Source organism: Convolutriloba macropyga, chromosome 5 (assembly GCF_964194025.1).
Source record: "Convolutriloba macropyga chromosome 5, txConMacr16.3, whole genome shotgun sequence".
Taxonomy (NCBI): Eukaryota; Metazoa; Xenacoelomorpha; order Acoela; family Convolutidae; genus Convolutriloba; species Convolutriloba macropyga.
The window spans coordinates 38,559,553-38,581,903 of record NC_134472.1 but is presented as its reverse complement, the minus strand read 5'-3'; the positions used below and the strand labels follow the sequence as shown (position 1 = coordinate 38,581,903).

The window sequence follows — 22,351 nt, the reverse complement described above, 5'->3', positions numbered from 1 at the left end:
AATAATTAAAATAGGGAGCACTAATCAGATAAATATCTCATCTTAATATGCAACAATCAATTCAAAACAAATAGAGTAAATCAAGATAACAGCCAATGAGATCATGTCAAATTTCAGGTCACGAAGCTTCGAAGCGTGACTTATTGGCCTTCCAGTGTTTCTTTACCGGCTCATGACTAGCTTCATCGACCACCATCATTCGACGTGTGCTGTTCGCATACAAAACACCACCCGCTACCAAATCTGAGGGATCTTGAGGTACTCCTTGTATCTGGTCACTACTGCTCCCAGCACTCTGGGATTTGCAATGTCCAGATTGGGAAGGTAAACTGACTGCGTACTGGTGAAGGAATTGAAATTGGGCGTGGGATAGGAAATTTGAATAGAGAACTCCTGGAGTGAAGGTCATCTTCCCCGTTTCCATTTCCCATAAATACAACTGGTCTACAACTGTTGGCGGGAACTCGTTTCCTGCCTAAACAGATACAAGAACTTTTTCACTTACGTTTGGTGGCCGACAGGTTGGCAATGCAAAAACTGAACCATGTGGTCGGGGCCCTCACAGTCCGTTCCTTGGGAATGCTTTTGCGGTAACATTTTTCAACTTATCGGAGTTGCAAATAATTTGGCCAGTTTCAAAAAACAAGAATTATAGTTATTTAAATCTTATCCAAAAATGGTGATTTTTCACTTTTGGCATCATAAGGAGCCTTAACTAGCATTTCAAGTCACTCCATTACTCCATTTTACTCTATTTTACCAAAGTGTAAAAATGAATTTTTTATTTAATTTAGTGTAGAATTTTTTATTTCCAAAAACAAAAAATTCCCATTTTTTCACTTGCTCCTAAGTTTTGACCAAGTGCACGTCGATATAACTTAAGCTAATCAATGTATGCCGTTTGGCATTCCATATAAGCTTAAAAACTTAAATTTCTAAAATTCGTAATTCTTCAAAAATTCTTGCATAAAATGTCCTCAATTTCGGGACGTGCATCACATCATGCGCTGATAAAAAATTAGTCCTCAGGCCCTAAGCATTTCCATCATCCTGGAAAAATTTATTTTGGAAAAATGTTCAAAAAATACTGCAAGCTCTTCTACAAAAAAAAACAATCATCATCTCCTTTCCCACCACTTCATCAAAAAATCAGAAAGGGTATCATATGCCAAAACCTGACAAGGTAATGTGTGCGCGCACATGGTTCCAACAGATGTGGAAGTAAATAAATCAACAGCAAAATATTGTGAGGGGAACAAAATGACATACTAGCAACGTGCCTCAAAGTTTTTGTGTACTGATGTCATCTCTTAATTTCTATCTCAAGCAGCTTAAACAAATTTTGTTTTCAACCTGATAAATATAGCTGAAAGATTGCCAGAGGATAGCCGCGATAGCTTCGTAGATCTGCAGTCTCAAAAAGAATCAGAAATAGACCGGAAAAGAAATGTCACTTCTTTTTAATAATCACTGAGAAGTTAGTAAGATCCGATAGAACTTATGGCATTAAAAACTTTCAACATGTAAATTGTAAAGTTAAAGTTAATGTATAGACACAGCAACGACCTCAAAACTCTATGGACACTACAGATCGAAAAACGTTAACAAAAACTTTATAAACTGAAAAAAACTGCAAATTTTATTGACGTCTCTAAAATTCAAGAAGCTATGATCTTAAAAAGTACTTCATTGTCACTAAAATTATCAAGTAATTCATCGCCAAACTCAAAAGTTCCATTGCTCCCTATAGATTGAAAGACTGTAAAAACGAAAAAGAACTTGATGAAAACTGCAAATTTCATTGAATAGACGACAAAAATTGGACATTAAAATCTTTAAAACCATTGCTTCACCTCTAACCACTGTCTAGTAAACCAAATTTAAACTCTCAAAAAATTCAATTGCCCTAAAGGGCATAAACCAAAAATAAAAATTTTCAAAATTTTGACAAAAATTGCAGACTGTAAAGAAACGCCGCTAAACTTCTTGATAATGATAGTTTCAGAAACATCCCATTGTCTCCAGAAACCATCCAGTAAACCACCTTTAAGCTCTAAAAAGGTTTCCCTTACCCCTAAAGATTGAAAAACTCAAAATAACGACAAACATCGCAAAAATTACTATCACTGTTTTTGCATTACAAAGTTATAAAGCCCAAAAAAACAGACATGGCTCGCAACTGATCTTTATGAACTTTGGAAAGCGTTATTGTGACACTTATCCAATAAAAAACTTTAAAAAGACAAAAAAAACATTTAAAATTGACTATCTTGGACTCAAAAACAACAAAAATGACCTTGTCACATTGAATTTAAGCCCTCTCAGCAAGTTGAGCACTCTGGGCACTTCAAAAACTACTAAAACCAGCTTAGGGCCTCTGATGAAACTCAATTCCCGCTTGGCACTACCTGTTTAACCCATTTTCAAAGGTACCAGAGAGATTTTTAATGACAGAGCACAAATACAATCAGAATTCTTTGGATTGTAAAAAACCAATTAAGAACCGATTAATATATTCAAAGCCATTTTTTTTCTCTTGAATATGTCCAGTAAACACTTTGCAAGAAATAACATTAATTGCCCCGTTCTCTCGAATCTTTCCAGTAACCCATTTTTAAGACGAAATTTGAAAATTTAACTGACCCTTTCTTTTTGCGTGTTTATTTTGCAGTAAAAAACATATAGCTCACAAAACGCTCAGAAAAAGTATTTGTCGTGCAAAAGACCGTTATCAACTTTGAAAAACGCCATTTAAGGACTGATGAAACAAAAACTTGAAAATGATTTAAAAAAACGTGAAAATGCACATTTTTGGCTCAAAAACTATTACCTTTTAACCCTGAATTAAGGCCTTCATTGCGCCAGCAATTGCACCACTACAAGCTAAGGGCCTCTAATGCATATTAATATCAGCAGAGCTTTACCTGCTTATCCCGTTTTGACAGCTCTAAGTCATGGAAAAAGGTGTAAAAACATCTTACAAAATTTAAAAAAACAGCCTGAATTAAAATCCAAAGAATTGAACAGAAACTTCCAACTAATAAATTTTTGACCCAAAATGAGTATTATGAAAACGGAATTTCTCGTAGATATTCCGGTTGTGAAGTTAACGAGAACTGAGTTATACAAAAACAGTAAAAAAAAAAAATGAAAACACAAAATGAAATTCTTTAGATGTTTTTCTGGACACCAACAAGCAGAAGCAAAAACCACAATCAGTGAGTTTTGTTTTAATAAAACACAATTCTATCCTTTTAAAAACCCATTTCAAGCCTTGAAAACTTAAATAATTTAGTGAAAAATGCTTTGACTCTGGTGTTAAAGTTGACATAAACAAATAAAACAGACCAAAAACATTATCAAAAAGATATAGCATAATAGCCAAATAAACAATGACCGAACTTTGAAATAACCAAATTTACAAAAATTCAAGAAAATTGACAAACAAGAAAAAAGTTGCTGCATTCAGGGCTCAAAAACAGCGAAAACTAACCTTTTCACCTTGAAATTAGACCTTACAGCAGTTTCAGCACATTAAGCACCTTAAGCTAAGGTTACTAAGGCCAGCTGAGGTCCTCTATTGCAACTTAATGCCCGCCGAGCTGTTCAGAAGCTCAAAGTCATTGAAAAATGTGTGAAAACATCTTACAAAAAATAGACAGAGCACCTATACAATCCAAATTCTTTGGATTGTAAAAAATCACTCCCAAGGTAAAAAAACTACTTAGCAACCCCATGTATGAATTTTTCTAATTAGATTTAGCAAATCACTTGCTCTTTTCAAAAATTCTTATCCGCCATTTTCGTTTTGAGTTTTCAGTATTTTAACCAGCTCATTATGCCCTTCGTCGTTCCTTCAGTATTTAGCGCGTTTCAACCTATGGGAAAATTTGATGCTATAGTTGCCATTGATTCAGGAGATTACAAGTAGCAGATCATGCAACTCAAAATGCATCGACCAAGGAGAGTCAATCTTAATCTGTAGTTAATATTCAAGTTAACTTATATCGAATCTCTCGTTTTTTTTCTGGATTATTTTAATCCAATTTTCATTAAACCAGAGAGCAATCTATAGCTGATGATAGACACTACTGTCCACCATTCCAATTATTTTTTGTTTGCCTATTTGTCACCATTGACGTATGGTGTTTCCGAAAACAGAGCTTTCCATACTTTTGAGCACCGCACGAATAACGAAAAACAGCCAGCATATTGCGGGAAAATAGCCGCGATAGACGCATGTGGCCTCCCGTGAATTGAAACAACTAAAGAAATAAGACAAACAGATTGATCAACAGTCCTTTAATAGACCACTAGACTTTTTGGGTTAGATTCGGACTGTCAATTTTATGACACGTACGGTCTATAAGGAAAAAGCTCTAAAAGAGCTTTTTCAAAATTAATATTCGAAATCAAAAACTCAAGACTAATACTCAAGAATTAGGGCATATAGATTTGGCACTACTTAGATGCGCACTATTGATCTCTAACTAGTAAATGTTTGTAAAATTTGATGTTCCATAAGTGAGTTCAGAAGACATTTTTGAGTGAGGTAAGTCACGCAAAAAAATTTTAACTGCAAAGCAGTAGAAGTCACTTAAGTCAATGAAGTCAATTCCAAGACGTCAGGCCGTAAGAACCATCGATGGAGACGACGAATTAAAAAACATAGCGGGCAAGTCCTGACGTACAATTCAAAGAATTTTCATTGACTAAACAAAAGACTAGACCTAGTAGGGACTGTGAGAGAATTTCTTCACACTCGCTTTTTCGCTGCACTTCCTGTTTCGGCGTGAGCAAAATCGCTTATCCAATTTGACTTATCCAAAATAATTAAAATGTGGAAACAGATCTTAAAAAAGACAGCGCCCCAATACAATTCAAATTCTCAGAATTGTAAAAAAATAACGATGTCCCCAATAAGAGCCGCTATCGCTTCGCGGCTGTTAATATTTAACATTAAACAACGCATAAAATTCTTGTTTGCGACTTCAATATTGTCAACTGCGCCTTCATCTTATTGCATAAGGTACCAAAAACTTTTAAAAGGAAACAAAATTTTAGGGAGAATTCTGCAATATCTGTTTTCATGACTTTTTTAAAATAATAAATTCGTTTAATTATTAGTCTGAAGATTATTGTTTATCCAGCATCCATAATCACAAATCGTTCAGATTGTTCGAAGATTTTTTCTGGATATGTCTGAAAATACAAGAAAAAAAAGTATCACTAAGAAAATGACTGAATATACAAGAAAAAAGTATTACTATATCTCACAAATTACAAAGGGAAACAACCCCTTGACTGTAAAACCATCATTTATAACTCAAAGTACAAAGATGAAACTTGTAAAACCATCATTTATAACTCATAGTACAAAGACGAAACTCTAACTGTATGAAAGTGAAAAACAAGAGAAGGGAAATCATTGCTAACGGGAGAAATAAATTTTCTACAATAGAAAAATATGTACACAGTACAGCAAATTATCATATTACATTGGAGGGGACAGACAATGCGGTTATATACACCAACTTCTCAGTCTACCCAAGAGTTGGATATTATACACAACCTAAATTAAAATTACAACTCCAACTTACAACTTATTAATGTTTGAAAGATATACATTGTGAAACAAAAGTTCAGCATTAAAAACAAATCTAACAAGTTCGTCATTGTAAACAGAAAAGGAACCCTTCACCTTGTGGCCAAAAACAAATTTCGATAGGCGTCTTCGGTTCAAAGTCCGCCGGAACAATTCCTAGGGGTTTACAATTGATTGTACAGTATTGATGCTCGAAATTTGATTGAACAGCGCTCTATTCTTTTTTACACAAAGTTTGTTTGAGTAATCTACTCGCACAAACTCTCGACTCTCTTTCTAAGGACAATACTACAATTATGTCATTACGAAAAATTTCACAATGAAGACCACTGATTGCCTTCAAAGCAAATTTTATTAATTCATAAACGTGCATGCCAAACAGTAAATATGGAGTGCTTACAGAAAATGTCCTCAGATGAATCAAATTTTTTGCAGTAAATGAACTTCATTGTAAGGAGCGCAGAATAACTACAAAAGCCAGAGACTGAAACTTCACAGTGAATAATACGCCTAATGTTTGATTCATAGTAATGCCTTAACAGCTCCCTGAGGCACAAAATGTCTCAGCTTCGCAATAATACCACATTGCTTACTGAACCTCCCTTTATCTCCTCAATATGGCTGACAAAAGATACCTTAGAATCAACAGGTACTCAGAGACACTTACAAACTGGTTCCTTTTTAATCCCCGGGTCAAAATTGTGTGAAGCATTTGCTGCCGTATTGGAATCAATCTTTACGGTTTTATCTAAGTTTACCACTGATTTATTTGAATAAAGTCACTTGCTAATATTCTGAAATCTTGCAATTGCCTGCATTCCTACAGCACTTTGATTCGTACTGTCTGCAAGCAGAATAACATGCTTTCCACAAACAAAGGGAAAATCGTTTAAATAAATAGTGAAAAAAGAGGGTCAAGAACAGGTCCTTGTGGCACACCACATTTAAGTTCTTCCCAGCAAAATATTACTCGATTCAAATGAACACGCATTACTCTATGCTTGAGGTATGCATCAAACCATTCAAATGCGTTTCCTCTGATACGAAACAATGACTACTTTATCATCATATTGTGATCAAATGTATCAAAAAGATTGCTCCAAGAAAAGGTCAATGTTTCCACAATTTGCATCAGATCGCAAACTTTCAGTAAATTCAGCAAGTGCATCAACAGTATTGTGCTTTTTTCGGAATCCGAATTGTCTCGGAGTCCAAAACAAAGAAAATCTTTCGAGGTGAGAGAATGCCCGATTAAAATTACTTTCAAAAATCTTGCTTCAAACAATAAGTAGTGAAATACGTCTGTAGTTATGTTTATCATTCTTAGAGCCCTATTTGTGCAAAGGAAAGATTTCGGGTTTTTTAGGCTCCTGCGGAAATTCGCCACTGCTGAAGGAAAGATTGATTAAAAAGGTAACGTAATCAAAAGTTACTGAAGCTGACAATTTTATGAAAAGATTACTAAAACCCTCACCGGAGGATGACTCATTATCTACACTGGATATTATTACTTTAACTTCCTCCCATGTATCTTTGAAAAGAAATATTAACTTTCGTTATGTTGGAGCTTCTGGTTCATTTTCAGCAAGGAAATGTTTGTTGATTTCAAATACAATATTAAAAAAAAACTATTAAATGCAATTGCGTTGTCTTGCATTGCCCTGATCAAAATTGTTAATGACGGTTTCCAGTACAAGTTCCCTGGACCTGCTCATAACTTCATCGCTTATTTCACTTAGCAATTTTAAAACTAGTCTTTAATTACCGAGGCAAGATCTAAACCTGTTTACATTGAAAACTTTTGGCCGCAAAAACAGTTTGTCGAAATTTTTTCTTAATATTTTGTATTCTTCTAACCAAGCATTGTTATCACTATTTTTCCATTTTTCTGCTATCAAAACTTTTCTTATTTCTAAGATTCTTCAGTTTGTAGCTGGATCATTTTGCCTGTTTTGGTTTCTCACAACGCAGCGTTCTTACTGGAGCAAATCTAACATCTAAAAACACGCTGCTAAAAGTATTGAATGCATTTGAATAAGTAGTACACATTGTTATTTATTCTTCATTAATGCAAACTCTTTGTCTAGTTCACCAAAATAGCGCTTAACTTTTTCTGGATCCTTTGCAAACTTAGTATCTCTTAAAAGAGCAAGTGTTTTTCTTTTACTCTCCAATTGAGTTGAATCAGGTGATGATCCGAAAAGCTTTGATGTGTGCAGACCTCCGGTTCAAATTAAGTTAAATCCAATGAAAAAGTGATCTTAGAATGTTGTATTAAATGCTACTCTAGATTTGAAAATCCATTCATTTCAAAAATAACTCTCGGGCCAAATATGTGCACGCATTTTAGTATAATCATTCAGAATGATTCGACATAACAAAACAGATTTACCAAATTACCAATAAAGTGGAATCAGCAAAACGATCATTATATTTTGCTCATAATCGAAAACCCCTTAAAAAAGACCTCAAAGAGATCTTCCGAAACAAAAAATCGTTCAGCAGAACTCGAAATACGAAAATCGCCAACCTACGTCAACCGAACTGCTGACAAACAACCAATGTGTTACGGCTGATATTAGTAGTGAAAACTAAAAATATCTTTACGCACGTTCTGGTTCGTTTAAAGCTTTAGAAACTTTTCTTGACTGTAATTTCCTTAGGATTTTCTGCAAAACTTTAAGAAAATAACTTGAATTTCGTAACTCAAAAGTCATACAACTTGACTCCAATTACACTAATGCTCGCTCTAATAGATGAGAATTGCCGTTAGAGGGCATAGCTATATACTCATCATAAAACGATCTAATAATTTGATATGAAAAATTAAAAATATTAGTTTTGACCGCTACATAGCCGGCCCAGTTTTTGGTCACAAATCCAAAAAAAAAACATCACTTGAGGTCACTATTTACAGTGATCAACTTCACAATAGGTCTTTTGTAGCTACCCGTTGTAGTTTTTACTAGCGCTGATCTGACTATTTGGTCGTCACTCTTATGAACTTCTTGAATTCTTCCTAACGGGAAGTTGAATGGATGCACATTCTTATCGACTATCCAAACCAGGTCACCAGTTTTTGGCTCGATAAGTTCTTCCTTGGCCCACTTCGTCCTCTGCTGTAGGCTTAGCAAATACTCAGACATCCAACGGTTCCATACGGCAACTAGGATGCTATGTTGATCTCTGAACAGCTTTCTGTAACTCGCAGTAGTTCAAAACAACGCATTTGGCCAATTAATGCTAATTTGACCTATCAGAAAGTTGTTTGGTGTCAGTGGCTGTAAATCGGTGACATCTCCACTAACAACCGTAAGTGGTCGGTTGTTCATTAACTTCTCAACTACACAGAGTACTGTGCGAAGTCTGTCTTCAGTTAAGCTCTGTTTGCCGAGAACATAAGCTCTGTTTGCCTCACAAGACGTTCCCATACACCTCCAAAGTGAGGAGCTGCAGGAGGATTGAAGGTCCACTTGATGCTCTCCTCTGCCAGTCTACTTGCTATTTCGTCTTTCCTGAGCTCCTGGAAGGCTTCCTTGAACTCTCTAGCCGACCAACAAAATTTGTTCCATTGTCAGAGATTATTGACTGAGGTTGACCTCTTCTTGCAATAAACCTATGAACAGCACCAATGCAAGCTTCAGTGTCCAAGCTGTCAACCAGTTCCAGATGAACAGCTCTAACACTCAAGCAGGTAAAGAGACACACCCACTTCTTTATTGTACGTCTGAACATCTTTACTTCAAACGGTCCGAAATAATCGACACCGGTATTTGTGAATGATCGGACATTATTCGTTACTCGGTCTGTAGGTAAATCACTCATCTGTGGAGTTTTACCGCTAGTAAACAGTCGACATGATACACAATTGTGTTTCACTGCTCTCAGCGCGCTTCTTAATCCAAATATCCAAAATTTCTTCTGTACTTCGTTCCGAACATACTCCACCCCTTCGTGATGAAAAATTTTGTGCTGATAGCTCAAAAACAATTCGACTGCTCTATGTTTGCGAGGCAAAATAACTGGGTGTTTTGTCTCGAATGGTAAACTAGTTCTCCTCAGTCGTCCTTTTGCTCTCAGGACACCGGTAGAATCAATGAATGGAGATAAGGAAACAATTTTGCTGTTTGAAGAAACTGTTTTCTTGGATTTCAAGTCATCAATTTCTTTAGAATAGACTTCCAGCTGAACTAATTTCCAAATCAGTTGTGCAGCTTCTTCTAGCAGTGAATGCACTTCAGAGTTCATTCTGGCAAGAGATAAAATCCAAGCAATTGTTCGCCTCAGTCGGTTGTATTGGCTGTATCGTTTCCAATCGACAACACCAATTACTTCGTTTGCCACGTAAACTTGAACATTCATATCCTGCTCTGCTGGAAGCTGATTATCTTCGTTTAACAAGATCGGTTGTAGCAGCCAATCTGGACCCTTGATCCAATTACTGTTGGCTATGTCATCGAAGCTGAGACCTCTTGTTCCAAGGTCGGCTGGATTCTTAGCACCTTCCACGTGGTGCCATTCGTCCACAGTTGAAGTGTCGAGCATTTATGCTACTCTGTTTGCAACAAAAGTAGGCTATTTCTCGTTGCTCGATCTTATCCACTGTATAACTGTTGTAGAATCAGACCACATAAAAACTTTATGGAAATGAATTGAGTGTTCCTTCATGATTGTGTCTTTCAGTCGATTCCCGGTTAATGCTGCCATGAGCTCAATTTTTTGGAATTGTATGATGCTTTACAGGTGCAACTCTGGCTTTTCCTATGATAAAGGATACTTTACGCTCTGATTGATCGTTTTCTGTTACAAGATATGCAACCGCACAAAATGCGTCCTCTGAAGCATCACCGAAAACGTGCAACTCATTTCGAATGTTTTAGCTCGACGTTTCATACCATCTGCTGACTTCAAACACTTCACCTGCATTCAATTCTCCGACCCAATCCGAGAATTGATCACTGAGGTTCTCGTCGATAAATGAGTCCCATTGTTGTCCTCTTGTCTGCCATATGCCTTTCAGGATTATTCTTCCACGGATAACAAATGGAGCCAGAAATCCCAAAGGATCAAAAACGCTAGAGACAATTGATAGCACTTTTCGCTGGGTCCAATAGTTTTCAGGCTTAAACTGTAAACCTCTGCATACTTTCAGCGTGTCGATTTTGTTTTTCCATTCTAATCCAAGAATCGTCAGGGCCTTGTCCTGTACTTCATCTTCATCAAAATTAGTAGCCCACTTAGTTAGTTTGAAACCACCTTTTGCTAAAAGAGCAATTAATTCTGCTTTGTCGTCAGCAGCTTCTTCCCGACTCTGCAGCGAGACAAGTAGATCATCCATATAGAAGTTATGGCATGCTATGTCACTAGCTCGATCTGAATTTTCAGCATTGTCCGTTGCACATCTTTGTAGCGCAAAGTTTGCACAAGTTGGAGACGATTTAGCGCCAAATATATGTCTATTGTACTGATACGTTACTAATTGGTCATTTTCATCGGACCATAGAAACCGTAGAAACTTTCGATCTTCCGGTCTGACTTCAATTTGAAGGAACATTTCTTCAATATCGGCACTCAAAGCATATCGGTTCTCTCGGAATCGTGCCAAGATTCCCATCAGACTGGCTAGCAAATCCGGACCTGCTAAAAGCATGTCGTTGAGACTTGTCCCGCGAAATTTGCTGGCTGCGTTACATACTCTTCTCACTTTGTCGGGTTTGTGAGGATTCAAAACTGGGTGATGTGGTACATACCAGACTTGTTGGTTGATTGTTGCTGCCAAGTCGCTGCTAGAAAGAATTGAGATATATCCTTTACTAAGATCTAATTGTTTCTGTATATTTCACTTTAAGCAATTCGTCTGTCTGTAATCGACGCTGCAACCCTCGAAGTTGTCCCAATGCTGATGAAAAGTTGTTGGATAAAGCTGCTTGTTCACCGTTCCATAAAAAACCAACTTCATATCGTTCGCCGTTGAATTTGATCGTTGAATTTAGAGTCTCGGTGGCTAGTTTGTCTTCTTTTGTTCTCTTGTCGGCAACTTTAAGTGTTCCGTAGGACTCCATATCCCACCACTTCTTGATAACTTCAGCTAGTTTCATGTCGCCATCGTTGGCTACATGACACGCTGCGCTGAGTTTTAGCTGATTAATTGGAACTGGACCACTGACTGTCCATCCAAGTGGTAACATAATAGCCCACCGTTTGTTTTCACCGCCATTTTTGTATTCGACGGGTCGAATCAGTTCATAAGCATTCTGGCCTAGAATGATCGCAACTTTCTTCAAATCGATCTGCTTGAAACCCACACACTTCAAGTAGGGATACTTTTTTCTTTCATCTCCTGGACATTGTAACCGCTTGTTCCAATTTCCAAGTTCTTTTGTCTGTGAATTGTGAGTAGCTTTCCTTTGTCCTGCATACAGTTAGCCGCCCCAATTGTAGCCTGAACCGCTCTGCATGTTGTAATTTGTGTGCCGTGAATTCCAGTAACATTTAACGACACTGGTTCTCCACGTAATTCAAGCTTTTCTAACAAGTCTTCATCCACCCACGTCTGAGCAGACCCTGTGTCACAAACAGCAAGAGTATCTTCGAATTGTCCTTCATCTCCGAAGATTCTGACACGTGCTATTTGCATTAAACCTCTGATTGACTCCACATTGCTGGTTAAATTAGTCACTTGTCTTGTTAATGGGTTTCAAGTTTTCCGACCTTTTCCTGTAGTGAAGCAACTTGTTATGGGTTTTCTCAGAGCCATCATCGCCACAATTTTTTTTCCTTGGACAGTCTTTTGCTGCATGGTTATCAGCAAGACAACAAAAACATAGCTTCTTTTCTTTAACGACATTGTATCGTTCATCTATTTTCATGTTCTTGAACTTATTACAGTTCCAGACCCTATGATTTGAACCTTCGATAGGACATTTGTTTTCGGTCCGAGTTTTATCGTCATTTGAACTGAAGGCTGACTCGCTGGGCTTTGGACTTTTCTTGAAATCAGTTTTCTTACCGAACTTTCGTCTGTTTTTCGAATTTTGACGATGTAGGCGCACAATGAACCAATCGCTCATGTACTTGCGCTTCTTCTTGCAACCAATTATTAAACTCGACCAGATTTGGTATTCGTCTTGCTTTGGTTGGGGCCTCTATAAAGGCAAGCCATCGACGCTTGTATCTAACGGCAACTTACTGACCGCAATATCAAGGTTACTAGAAGAAAACAAGTCGTTCGAGTACCCAAATTGCTGTAGAATGTTCAAAAACGTTGATACCGTATCAGCAAACTCTATCAAGGATGATACGTTGCTAAATCTAACCTGTGGGAAGTTCTGAATTTTGGCAAGTTGTGAAGAAACAATGTGATGAGGCTGGCCAAACTTTCCTTGCAGTGTGTTCCAAGCCTGATCGTACATTGTTCCAGAGTAGCCCATTCCATTGACAGCTCGTTTTGCTTTTCCAACAAGCAGTGTCTTCAAATGGCTCAATTTCTCGTCTCGGCTAATACTGCTGCTGTGTATTGTAGACAGAAACATTCCACTCCATTCAGGCCAATCCAATGGATTACCATCAATTTCGCGCAGTTTTAATTTTGGCAAACTTCTGTTACTATTGTTGGTTGGTGTTGAAAAGATACCATTACCGTTGTCCCTTGGAGACAAGAATGAATTTGAATAGGCGTATCTATCAGGTGAACATCGTCTATCTCTGCTTCCCAGAGGTGTACTTTGAATTCTTGTTTGCTGCTCAAATGGATTTTCGATATCTTCTCCTGAACTGTACTGCTGTCGATACTTTGATAAACGACTCGAATAACTATCTGTCTTTAAAAAAGAACTTGATGGACGCTCCACTTCTGGCAGTTGAACTTTGAGGTTTTCTGCGTACTCATCGCATTCCTCGTGAAGTTCTTCCGGGGAAAATTCGTCATCAGACTCTGTTTCAATTGATTGTTTAGATTTGTCAGAAGTCTCTCCAGAAGAACTTTCTAATTCGGCTTCCATCAGGCGAAGTTGAAGTTTTTCCTCAACTTGTCTCATCTGTTCTTCGTGCTCTCTTTGCTTTCTTTCAAACTCCATTTGAAGCTTTTTGGACTTGATGTTGGCCTTCTTTTTGGCCTTCTCCTGTCTTTCTTCAATTTTCTGGAGCTTTAGCAATCTCTTCTCCTCCTCTCTTGCAAGCTTGTTCTCCAATGAGTAATTACCAGATTTACCCACTTGACTTGTGTTTTGAGTCGGGCTGTCGCTTTTCTCTTTCTGTGAGCCACTGCTCACAAGGTTTACGCCATTGTCCTGAGGAGTACTGTCCGTTAGAACTGCTGCATTTGGAGCATCTTCTGCCAATGTAGTGAATGTGTAGACTGAAACTTCTCCAAACGAAACCATTCTGTTTTCTGATGCTGCTGCTTTAGATCGAAAAGATTCAAAATGTAGCATTTGTGATCCGTTAGACGACTTCTGTAGTCAATACATTTCTCTGTTACCTCAGAGCAACCAGTCCCACCGTTTTTGGCCTGTACTTTACTCTGATTGAGTAACTTGTCTTCTTCTTCGAAGTATGCGTCAACTTCAGATCTAGCTCGAGCAAGACTATAGTTTCCTTTCAACAATCGTATCAACTCTTCTCTTTTTCTTCTGAGTTGGTCATACTTCTGATTCAAATTAACCAAGTCCAAAGAGTGCTCTTGACGGCCACGTCTGAATGGAATGATGATTTTTTGTTGGGAAGATGCTTGTTGTTCTGATGAAGAAGGCATCGACTTCTTGGCACTCTTCTGAGATTTTGTCGACTTCTTGAACATTTTGAAAATAAACAACAAATATTATTTTTTAAATGTCCGGGGAAAATACGGACCATTAATGTTACGGCTGATATTAGTAGTGAAAAACTAAAAATATCTTTACGCACGTTCTGGTTCGTTTAAAGCTTTAGAAACCTTTCTTGGCTGTAATTTCCTTAGGATTTTCTGCAAAACTTTAAGAAAATAACTTGAATTTCGTAACTCAAAAGTCATACAACTTGACTCCAATTACACTAATGCTCGCTCTAATAGATGAGAATTGCCGTTAGAGGGCATAGCTATATACTCATCATAAAACGATCTAATAATTTGATATGAAAAATTTAAAATATTAGTTTTGACCGCAACACAATGAACGCAACGAAAGTAGCCAGCTAGCTTAAGGATTCTAGAGGATAAGGGATTAGGAGTGGGGTCTCAAAGTTGGGGTGGGGGGGGGGGGGGGCTGGCCGATGACGGAGTGGGATGGGAACTGCTGGACGAGGAGGGGGTCCAAATTGGCAGGTCGCGGAGAGTGGACGGGAAATGTAAGTGGGAATGGACTGAGGAGGGGCGGAGGGGTGCTGAGGGATGGGGAAGAACGACCCTTCTTCACAATGATTTCATGTCTGCTCAACAGTTTTGGTGAATCGCATACTTAGAGACTAGTAAAGCGTAAGGCTCTTAGAAAGGTGCTTAGCCACTTAATGGCCTCCGGGCTTTACCTGTTGAGCCAGTTTTGAGGAGGAAGTCAAAAGCGTCAGACGAAAAATCGGTCAAGCAAAAAATCGCATTAAAAAGGCCGCAAGACTGTTTTGTTAATTTTTTCAACATTCTTTAACCGAAATCTGTTTTAACAGAAATTTCAATATGGTATCATATATTTTGGCATCAATGAAAATCATGATGAAGTAGCGATCGAAAATATTGATGCTTATTGTCAGCATATAATGCTAACCATGTGGTCACTTTAATTTACAGTTCCTGGTTTCAAGAAACGCTTGAGGTGAATGAACGCCCCGAAAAAATATGACACAACGCACATTAGTAACATAGTGGTAAGATTGTTGCTTGCTCTCGCATATTATAAGCGTTCTTTCAAATGTTTAAAAACTGGGGAACGTTTGTTATTGAAACAAACTAACCTGCGGGTGTAAGTGCGATAATAGGTAGTGCAAAATTTTGTCTGCAGAAATTCCCATCTGTAGTGACTGTCGAATACTTTCTCTGGTAATCACACAGCAAAGGCAACCAGGAAAACGGTAACATATTACGCTGAACATTGCGATTAACGCTACATGCAGATCTGAGTCTGTGTACGCATACACTTTGAAGTTTGATTCAACAACGATGAACCCGTCTCTGTTGCGAGACTTCCTTTCCCCTTCGAAGTACCTGGAAATATCTTTTCGGTCACCAAGGCTAATGGTTGCATGCGAACCTCTCGTAAATGAAACTGCCAAATTTGTTGGATAAAACCGGCCGTCTCTTCTCTTGCGCATATAAATTAGCCCAAGTTCTCTTAAAAACTGAATGAAGTTCATCACCGTATCAGACAGATTTTCGCTTGAATACTCCCTACCTAACTGAGCTTGAGACATTTGCAACACAAATGTAAGCGACTCCGTCAAACGATCAGGATCTCTCGCGTTTAATTTCAGGAAGTATTGAGACAAGAAGTACCATACTTGAGCTGAGGTTTCCTGTAGCAGAAATTGAAAACCACTTGCCGTAAGGGATGGCTTTGGAGATTCCGTGAGATCCAATTCAATGAGGCCGCACGTTTGCAGGATTCCAATAGTCTCGTCGCTCAATTTCTCTCGACTTCCCTCAGAACCAACCATGAACTGTAACAAAGATTCCCATCTCTCAATTGCATATGCATTGAGGTTTGCCACTGTCTTCTGGGGAATTTTCGGATCTGGGGGCAAAGTGGGCAGATCCCATGGGGCTCCCAGCCCACCCAATGCAGATTTTAGACTCGTTCGAAAATCGTCATTCATTACTACTGTAGGTGTAACAGATGTTTTACATTCGGAAAATACTTTTAAACTGAGCAGTTGACTGAAATCCACCCCATGGTTCGCCTGTTCAGATGATGCCAAAAACCAAGCATTTACTCCAGCTACTGAGAACGGCTGATCGACGAACAGCAGCCGCATTATTATAGTCTGCTCTTCAAGTGATAGTTCTCGCAATAGTATGATACAGACAGCTGGCTGCCCATAAAGATAGGTCAGAACTTGACTATGCAACGACTGAAGTAAATCAATGACAGAGCGAATCTGCAAATCAGCTTTCTTTCTGATCATCGTGAACTGAAAAAGATGTGTAAGTCAGTTTGCATCGTTAGAAACGATTCACACGATATCATCGAATGACATTTATGAAGTCGAAAAGCTCAAAAACAAATTTATACGCAAGATAAATTGTTTGTCAACATTGTGCAAAGTTGAAATCAGATTCTGTAGGGATAATACCGCCTCGGATACTTGAGCCTCTGTTTGTGTCGTCCATGTACACTACAATCAATCTGCCAAATTCCGTTTTTGAAAATAAGCTTACAGAAGGGACATCGAGGGTGTAGTTTTCCAACAGTCTTATGGCATCGATAGTTCACAATTGATGCTGGGTAGGCTCTCAGCAGCTTATGAGCACAGGTACTACGGTATAGAACAATAAGTCTGGAGATAGTACCCGACAGCATAGCAGTCTACAAAACAATAAGATATTGCGCAAAATTGAAATTTATGGATCGGATTACCGCCAGGCAAAAGCCTCTCAAATGACGCGCAAAGGGGCTGGTTTTGGTTTGTCCAATATAACAAAAATAAAAATCGCCCTTCAAACCATAAAAGCCGTCAATTAAAAAAAGGGGATCTATTCTATTTTGGCCCACAGCTTAGTAAGCTTATATTTTTTACGCCCCCAAGCTCACGTGCTATTTTTTTACATAGTAACGTGCTATATAACTTATAACAGCATAAAATTTGTAACTGGGGGCGTAAAAAACACTGGGGGGGGGGGGAAACAGAATAGATCCCAAAAAGGCCCGCGCTCTTAAAGGGTAGTCGGTGAAACTCAGGGGCGGCTAGTCAAATTCCTTTAGTTTTTCAACTCTTAAAGAAAAAAAGATATAAACGGAACTTTACTCGAAATGAAAAACAATGAAAAACAAGATCTCATCTCAGATAAAATTTATTAAGAACTATGAACAACAGGCGCACAACCAGCTTGCAAACGTTCACAAAAAACCGACCAATGCGCCGTTTTTTATCAATTCCGGGCAAGTCCTTATCACAACTTAATCAATTCTTTGCCTTCACTTTTTGAAAAGGTGCCGGGAGCTAATATCAAAATTTCCGAGTCTGAAAGCAAGGCAAAAACTTAAAACCATGGAGGGGAATGAGCAAATCCTACCGCTGGATGTTAAAAGTTTATATACTTATGACGCCGTATGAAGCCATTGAAGTTGCCCCGCGGTGTCTTTACTCAATTGACACCTGACACCACTAACGATATTGAATCCTTAAGCTCCTGAAACTGACACATAAGCTGACACCTGACACTTAAGCTCCTAAAGGCAGTGGGGATACCTGCGTTATTTTGACCAATTTTTGAATGAAATCTTTTGAAGGTAAACTAAGTGCTGAGAAACAAAGATGACCCGACTGTCATGAAAAAGTGGCTCGAATTAGCAAGGCCGTTGAATGCGAAAAATGTGAAAACTGGTATGACAATACTGGTAATGTCAATATGGATTAAAAAGTGTTTTTCAGATAAACTGAATTTGAGGGTAGCCGTGGTGACCCTAACATTTATTATCATTAACTACTGATTTGCCACTAGGTATTGAAGCAGTAAATGAGATTCCACACCCTGAGGAAAGCCGAAAGCAGTTTCCTCATCTCAGACTCTCAAGTCCAGCAAAAGCAGCCACGAATCTCTAAACACACAGAAGAATTAGAAATCGTAGAATTGAAGAGCGGTTTACTGAACGTTCTCTCTCTCCCAGGAGGTAGAATAATGAATTGCCAAGACTTCCTAATTCAGTGAAGAAGTACACATCATATTTTTCATCCGTGCGAACGACTGCTTCAACAAAGGCAGTACAACAACTGATCGAACATCCAAAAATATCGCCGAAGATCTGAGAGACCCAGCAAACGTGACTGCCACTCTGGCTGAAGAAGTGTTTGTAATGGTTATCCCACAGCGACATCAGAAGCTGGAGAGAACTACGGAGGTCAAGACAATCCTTCAATAGCTAAGTAAATCTTCTGACTAGAAATTCCAGGGAGCTGGTCAATGCATTGGCAAAAAAGACGTCTCGAAATACGCTGTCCATCTCACGCTGGACGGTCTGAAAAACCTTAAGCGCCTGATCAAAAATGACATTGTGAAAGAAAGATTTACTTCGGAGAAAGACAGCGAGGGAACCCAGCTCATCATCTGTGGCGGGAAGGCTACCCCCACGCGCACCTGCGTCAGCTACAATCACTATGAAAGTGAGTTAACTATCAGCAATTTTTTTCCCAAAGTTTGCCATTATGTATTCATAGGGTTAAAAACCACCTTGATAGACTTGAACTACGGTCCAATCTCCTAAGTTGATATTAGTTGTCTTTGCAAGGGCCGAATTGATATTTCGAAAATCTGAGGGACCCAATTTCCTGAGTCATTCCACTAATTCCTTGAATTAACCCAAACATTCCAGAATGGTCAACAGAACCAATATCCGCGACACATGACTCACCTGCGGCAAGAAGATTGAAGGACCCAAGTTTTTGTACTTTGCATGCAACAAGGTACTACACCTCGCTCGAGAATGCACTCTGTTGGCCGAAGAAGACATGAAAGTCCTCATCAAACTCTATGAAAACATATTCCACATCTGTAACGACTGCAAACAGAAGCGAAACGAACTATTTACTAGAACTGCTCAAGGGCAGAGTAAAAAATTGGAAAATCAACTGAACAACCTTCAGGAACAGATGAAAGCCCTAGCCGGCAATGTGGAAATACCAAGGGAACTTATCACTCAGGTTCAGAATGATGTGAAAGCAATTAAAGAGCAACCATCCAGTTAACGAGCAACGGTTGGAAACGTGCCACCAAGAAAAACTGTCACCTCCTTCACGGTTCCCAAGTCAACCCTAGGAATCCGCATTCGAGGAATCCCTGATAGTAAGGGCAGAAACTGTTCTTGCAAGGACTCAGGAAGACCTATCGTCTATCGACAAAATACTTGATCACCTGGAATTCGAGGACAAAAATTTGGTGAAAGCAGTAAGCGTTGGAAAATTCAACGCTCAGAAAAGAACTCATGCTGCTCATCAATAAAGAAAGTGCTCTGAGCAAGAGCGTGATTCTCAAATCAGCTGAAAAACTAAAAAATACAAAGAACTCAAAGTATACTCAAAGACTACAGTCCTGAACTGTCGAAAGAAGATCCTGAAAAAGAAAACAAATGTCTCAAAAAAATAACTTCATTGATCAAGGCTTTGATTCGAGCGCCATTCGTGTGAGAAACTTGATACTCGAAGTGTTACAAGGAAAACAATGGATCTCCCTGTAGGGAAGTAGCAAAACAATATGTAACGGTTTAGTAGAGTACAAAACAGCTAAGAAACTTTTGACTACATGAACTGAAAGTGCTATCATTCAACACCCGAAGCACCCTAGAACTCAATAGAAGACTAAAATTTTTGAACTGTTTCCTTAACTCAAAATACAACGTCCTCTGTCTCTGAGAGACCTGGTTGACAGAGAATGTCACGACTGCCTCGAACTTCCTAGTGAAATGCAATGTATACAGAAACGAGAGGACTGCCACAGACAATCAAAAATCAAAGCAAGAAATTGTACAAAAAGCCATTAAAAACCAGATTGTGCATGAGTTTCTGCAAGTCGAGTAGCAGCTCTAATATTTTGATAAATAACAACGAGAATTGCGAACTTTTCAACGACTACTTCATTAGTGTTTTTGCAAACAGCCAAATGAACCCCATCACCTCTCTTGCGCAAAGAAACCTGAACCAATTTTCCATAGATCAAATTTATGTGAAAAAAATTTTGAAACAATTAGACGTAAACAACTCCATGGTGCTCGACACAATTGGAAATCTTATTTTTAAATCATTTCTTGAAACGTCAGTAAATCGTTCATCTTTATCTTCCAAACATGCCTGAACAATGCTACATTCTCTGACGCCTGGAAGACCTGCCAAGTAGCGCCTACCTTCAAAGAGGTCAACAAAGCAGATATCATCTGCTACAGCCCTATCAGTTTACTTTGTTGTTTTTTGTTTTGATGCCATCTATAACGACACCAATGATACACTACACGAAAACAATTTCGGATTCCAAAAACAAAAGTAAACAAGTACCCCACTTCTGTTGTTTCTCAACTTGATCTTCGACCACTATAACCAGCTATACACAGACCAAATTGCAGTTTTATATCTTGATTTTGTCAATGCTTTCGACACTGTTCTCCATAATATTTTGTTACAGAGAATTAGAAACTTTGGCAATGGAGGAAAACTTATTTCAAATCTCCAAAACATGCCAGAACAAAGGTACATTCTCTGACGCCCAGAAGATTTGCCATGTAGCGCCGACCCTCAAAGAGGTCAACAAAACAGATATCATCTGCTACAGATCTATAAGTTTACTTTGTTGTTTTTCGCTTTGACGCCATCTATAACCACAGCAATGATACACTACAAGAAAGCCAATTCGGATTTCAAAAACAAAAGTCAACGAGTTTCCCCACTTCTGTTGTTTCTCGACTTGATCTACGACCACAATGACCAGTTAGACACAGACCAAATTGCAGTTTTATATCTCGATTTTGCCAAAGCTTTCGACACTGTTCCCAATAATAATTTGTTACAGAAAATCAGAAACTTTGGCAATGGAGGAAAACTTCTCTCTACAATCTATTCATAAATCATATTTGACAAAGAGACAGCAATTTGTTTGCATTGAAAATAACAGATTGTCACTGAAAGCAGTAACAAGTGATGTCCCACAGGGATTCCACCTGGGCCACCTATTATTCTTGGTTTCCATTAACTATCTCTCTAAATCACTAATGGACATCAGTAGTTACGGCTACGCAGATGATTTCAAGGCCTTTGCACTGAAGCAGGATCAGCTGGACAACGTAGCAAACCAGATTGAAAAATAGTAAACCTCAAACAAAATGCTGCCAAACATGAAGAAATCAACACTTCTCAGTCTGAGAGATAACCTGCAAGCTACTCTGATGAATAAATCCCTCGCCACTGTCATAAGTCGACTTGACTTAGGAGTGCCAGTGAAAGCTAACCTCTCTTGGTACAAAAACTGCAGCCCCCGGGCAAGCAAAACGATGAATGCCCTGTTTCAGATCAAGCAGTCTCTCACAGAATTCCTAAATCTTCACAAAACTAAACGCCTACATCGGCTACGTAGTGCCCATAGTAACTTTTGCTTCTCAGACATATATGCCAAACAAAGCAAACTCTGAGAAAATAGAAAGAGTCCAAAAGCTGGTCACTCGGTGGATTCTCGGGCCTGACAAAGGCTACTACGAGAGATTAGACATTTTAAACTCCTACCACTCTGTCTCAACATTGAAATGCACGATGTGCTATTGCTGCTTGCCATGCTCCAGAAAAATATCACATCGCGATTTTGAAAAATCTACAAAGTGGCTATGACGTCAAAAGACAGTTCCAAGGAGGTGAGCTACCAATAGACAAAACCAGGCTGCAAAAGACCGATGAAAACTTCTTCGTACGAACTAACAGACTCTACAACTGACTTATCTGCGCTTGTCCTATCTTTTACACAAAACCCAACAAATGGACTCTATCTGACATTTATGTGAACTTCTTTAAAAAAAGTACAACGAGAAAGCAAATGCACATGGAGACTATTATGCAGATGTGAAAACTGCAACACCTTGAATGCAAAAGGGG

The 22,351-nt window shown here is 38.5% G+C and overlaps 2 protein-coding genes across 2 annotated transcripts in view; one reads left to right on the top strand and one right to left on the bottom strand.

Annotated features, from left to right (window-relative positions):
* Window positions 1–22,351, top strand: part of LOC142339384 (SAP domain-containing ribonucleoprotein-like) — a 162,673-nt gene that overhangs the window by 57,072 nt on the left and 83,250 nt on the right. The gene's annotated exons all lie outside the window — the stretch shown is intronic.
* Window positions 12–17,151, bottom strand: LOC142339380 (general transcription factor IIH subunit 4-like). Its single transcript, XM_075389388.1, has 2 exons — window positions 15,527–17,151; window positions 12–475 (listed from the first exon to the last, which is right to left on the bottom strand). Exons 1-2 carry the CDS (start codon window positions 16,691–16,693, stop codon window positions 119–121), a joined length of 1,524 nt encoding a protein of 507 aa, XP_075245503.1. The 5' UTR covers window positions 16,694–17,151; the 3' UTR covers window positions 12–118.

What these genes read in the sequence shown, in the direction of transcription:
- LOC142339380 (XM_075389388.1), bottom strand. Translation starts at nt 16,693, where the DNA reads ATGATCAGAAAGAAAGCTGATTTGCAGATTCGCTCTGTCATTGATTTA. An exon ending in TATCGCACTTACACCCGCAG is followed by an intron (nt 476 to 15,526) that starts GTTAGTTTGTTT and finishes GTATCTGTTTAG; the next exon opens with GCAGGAAACGAGTTCCCGCC.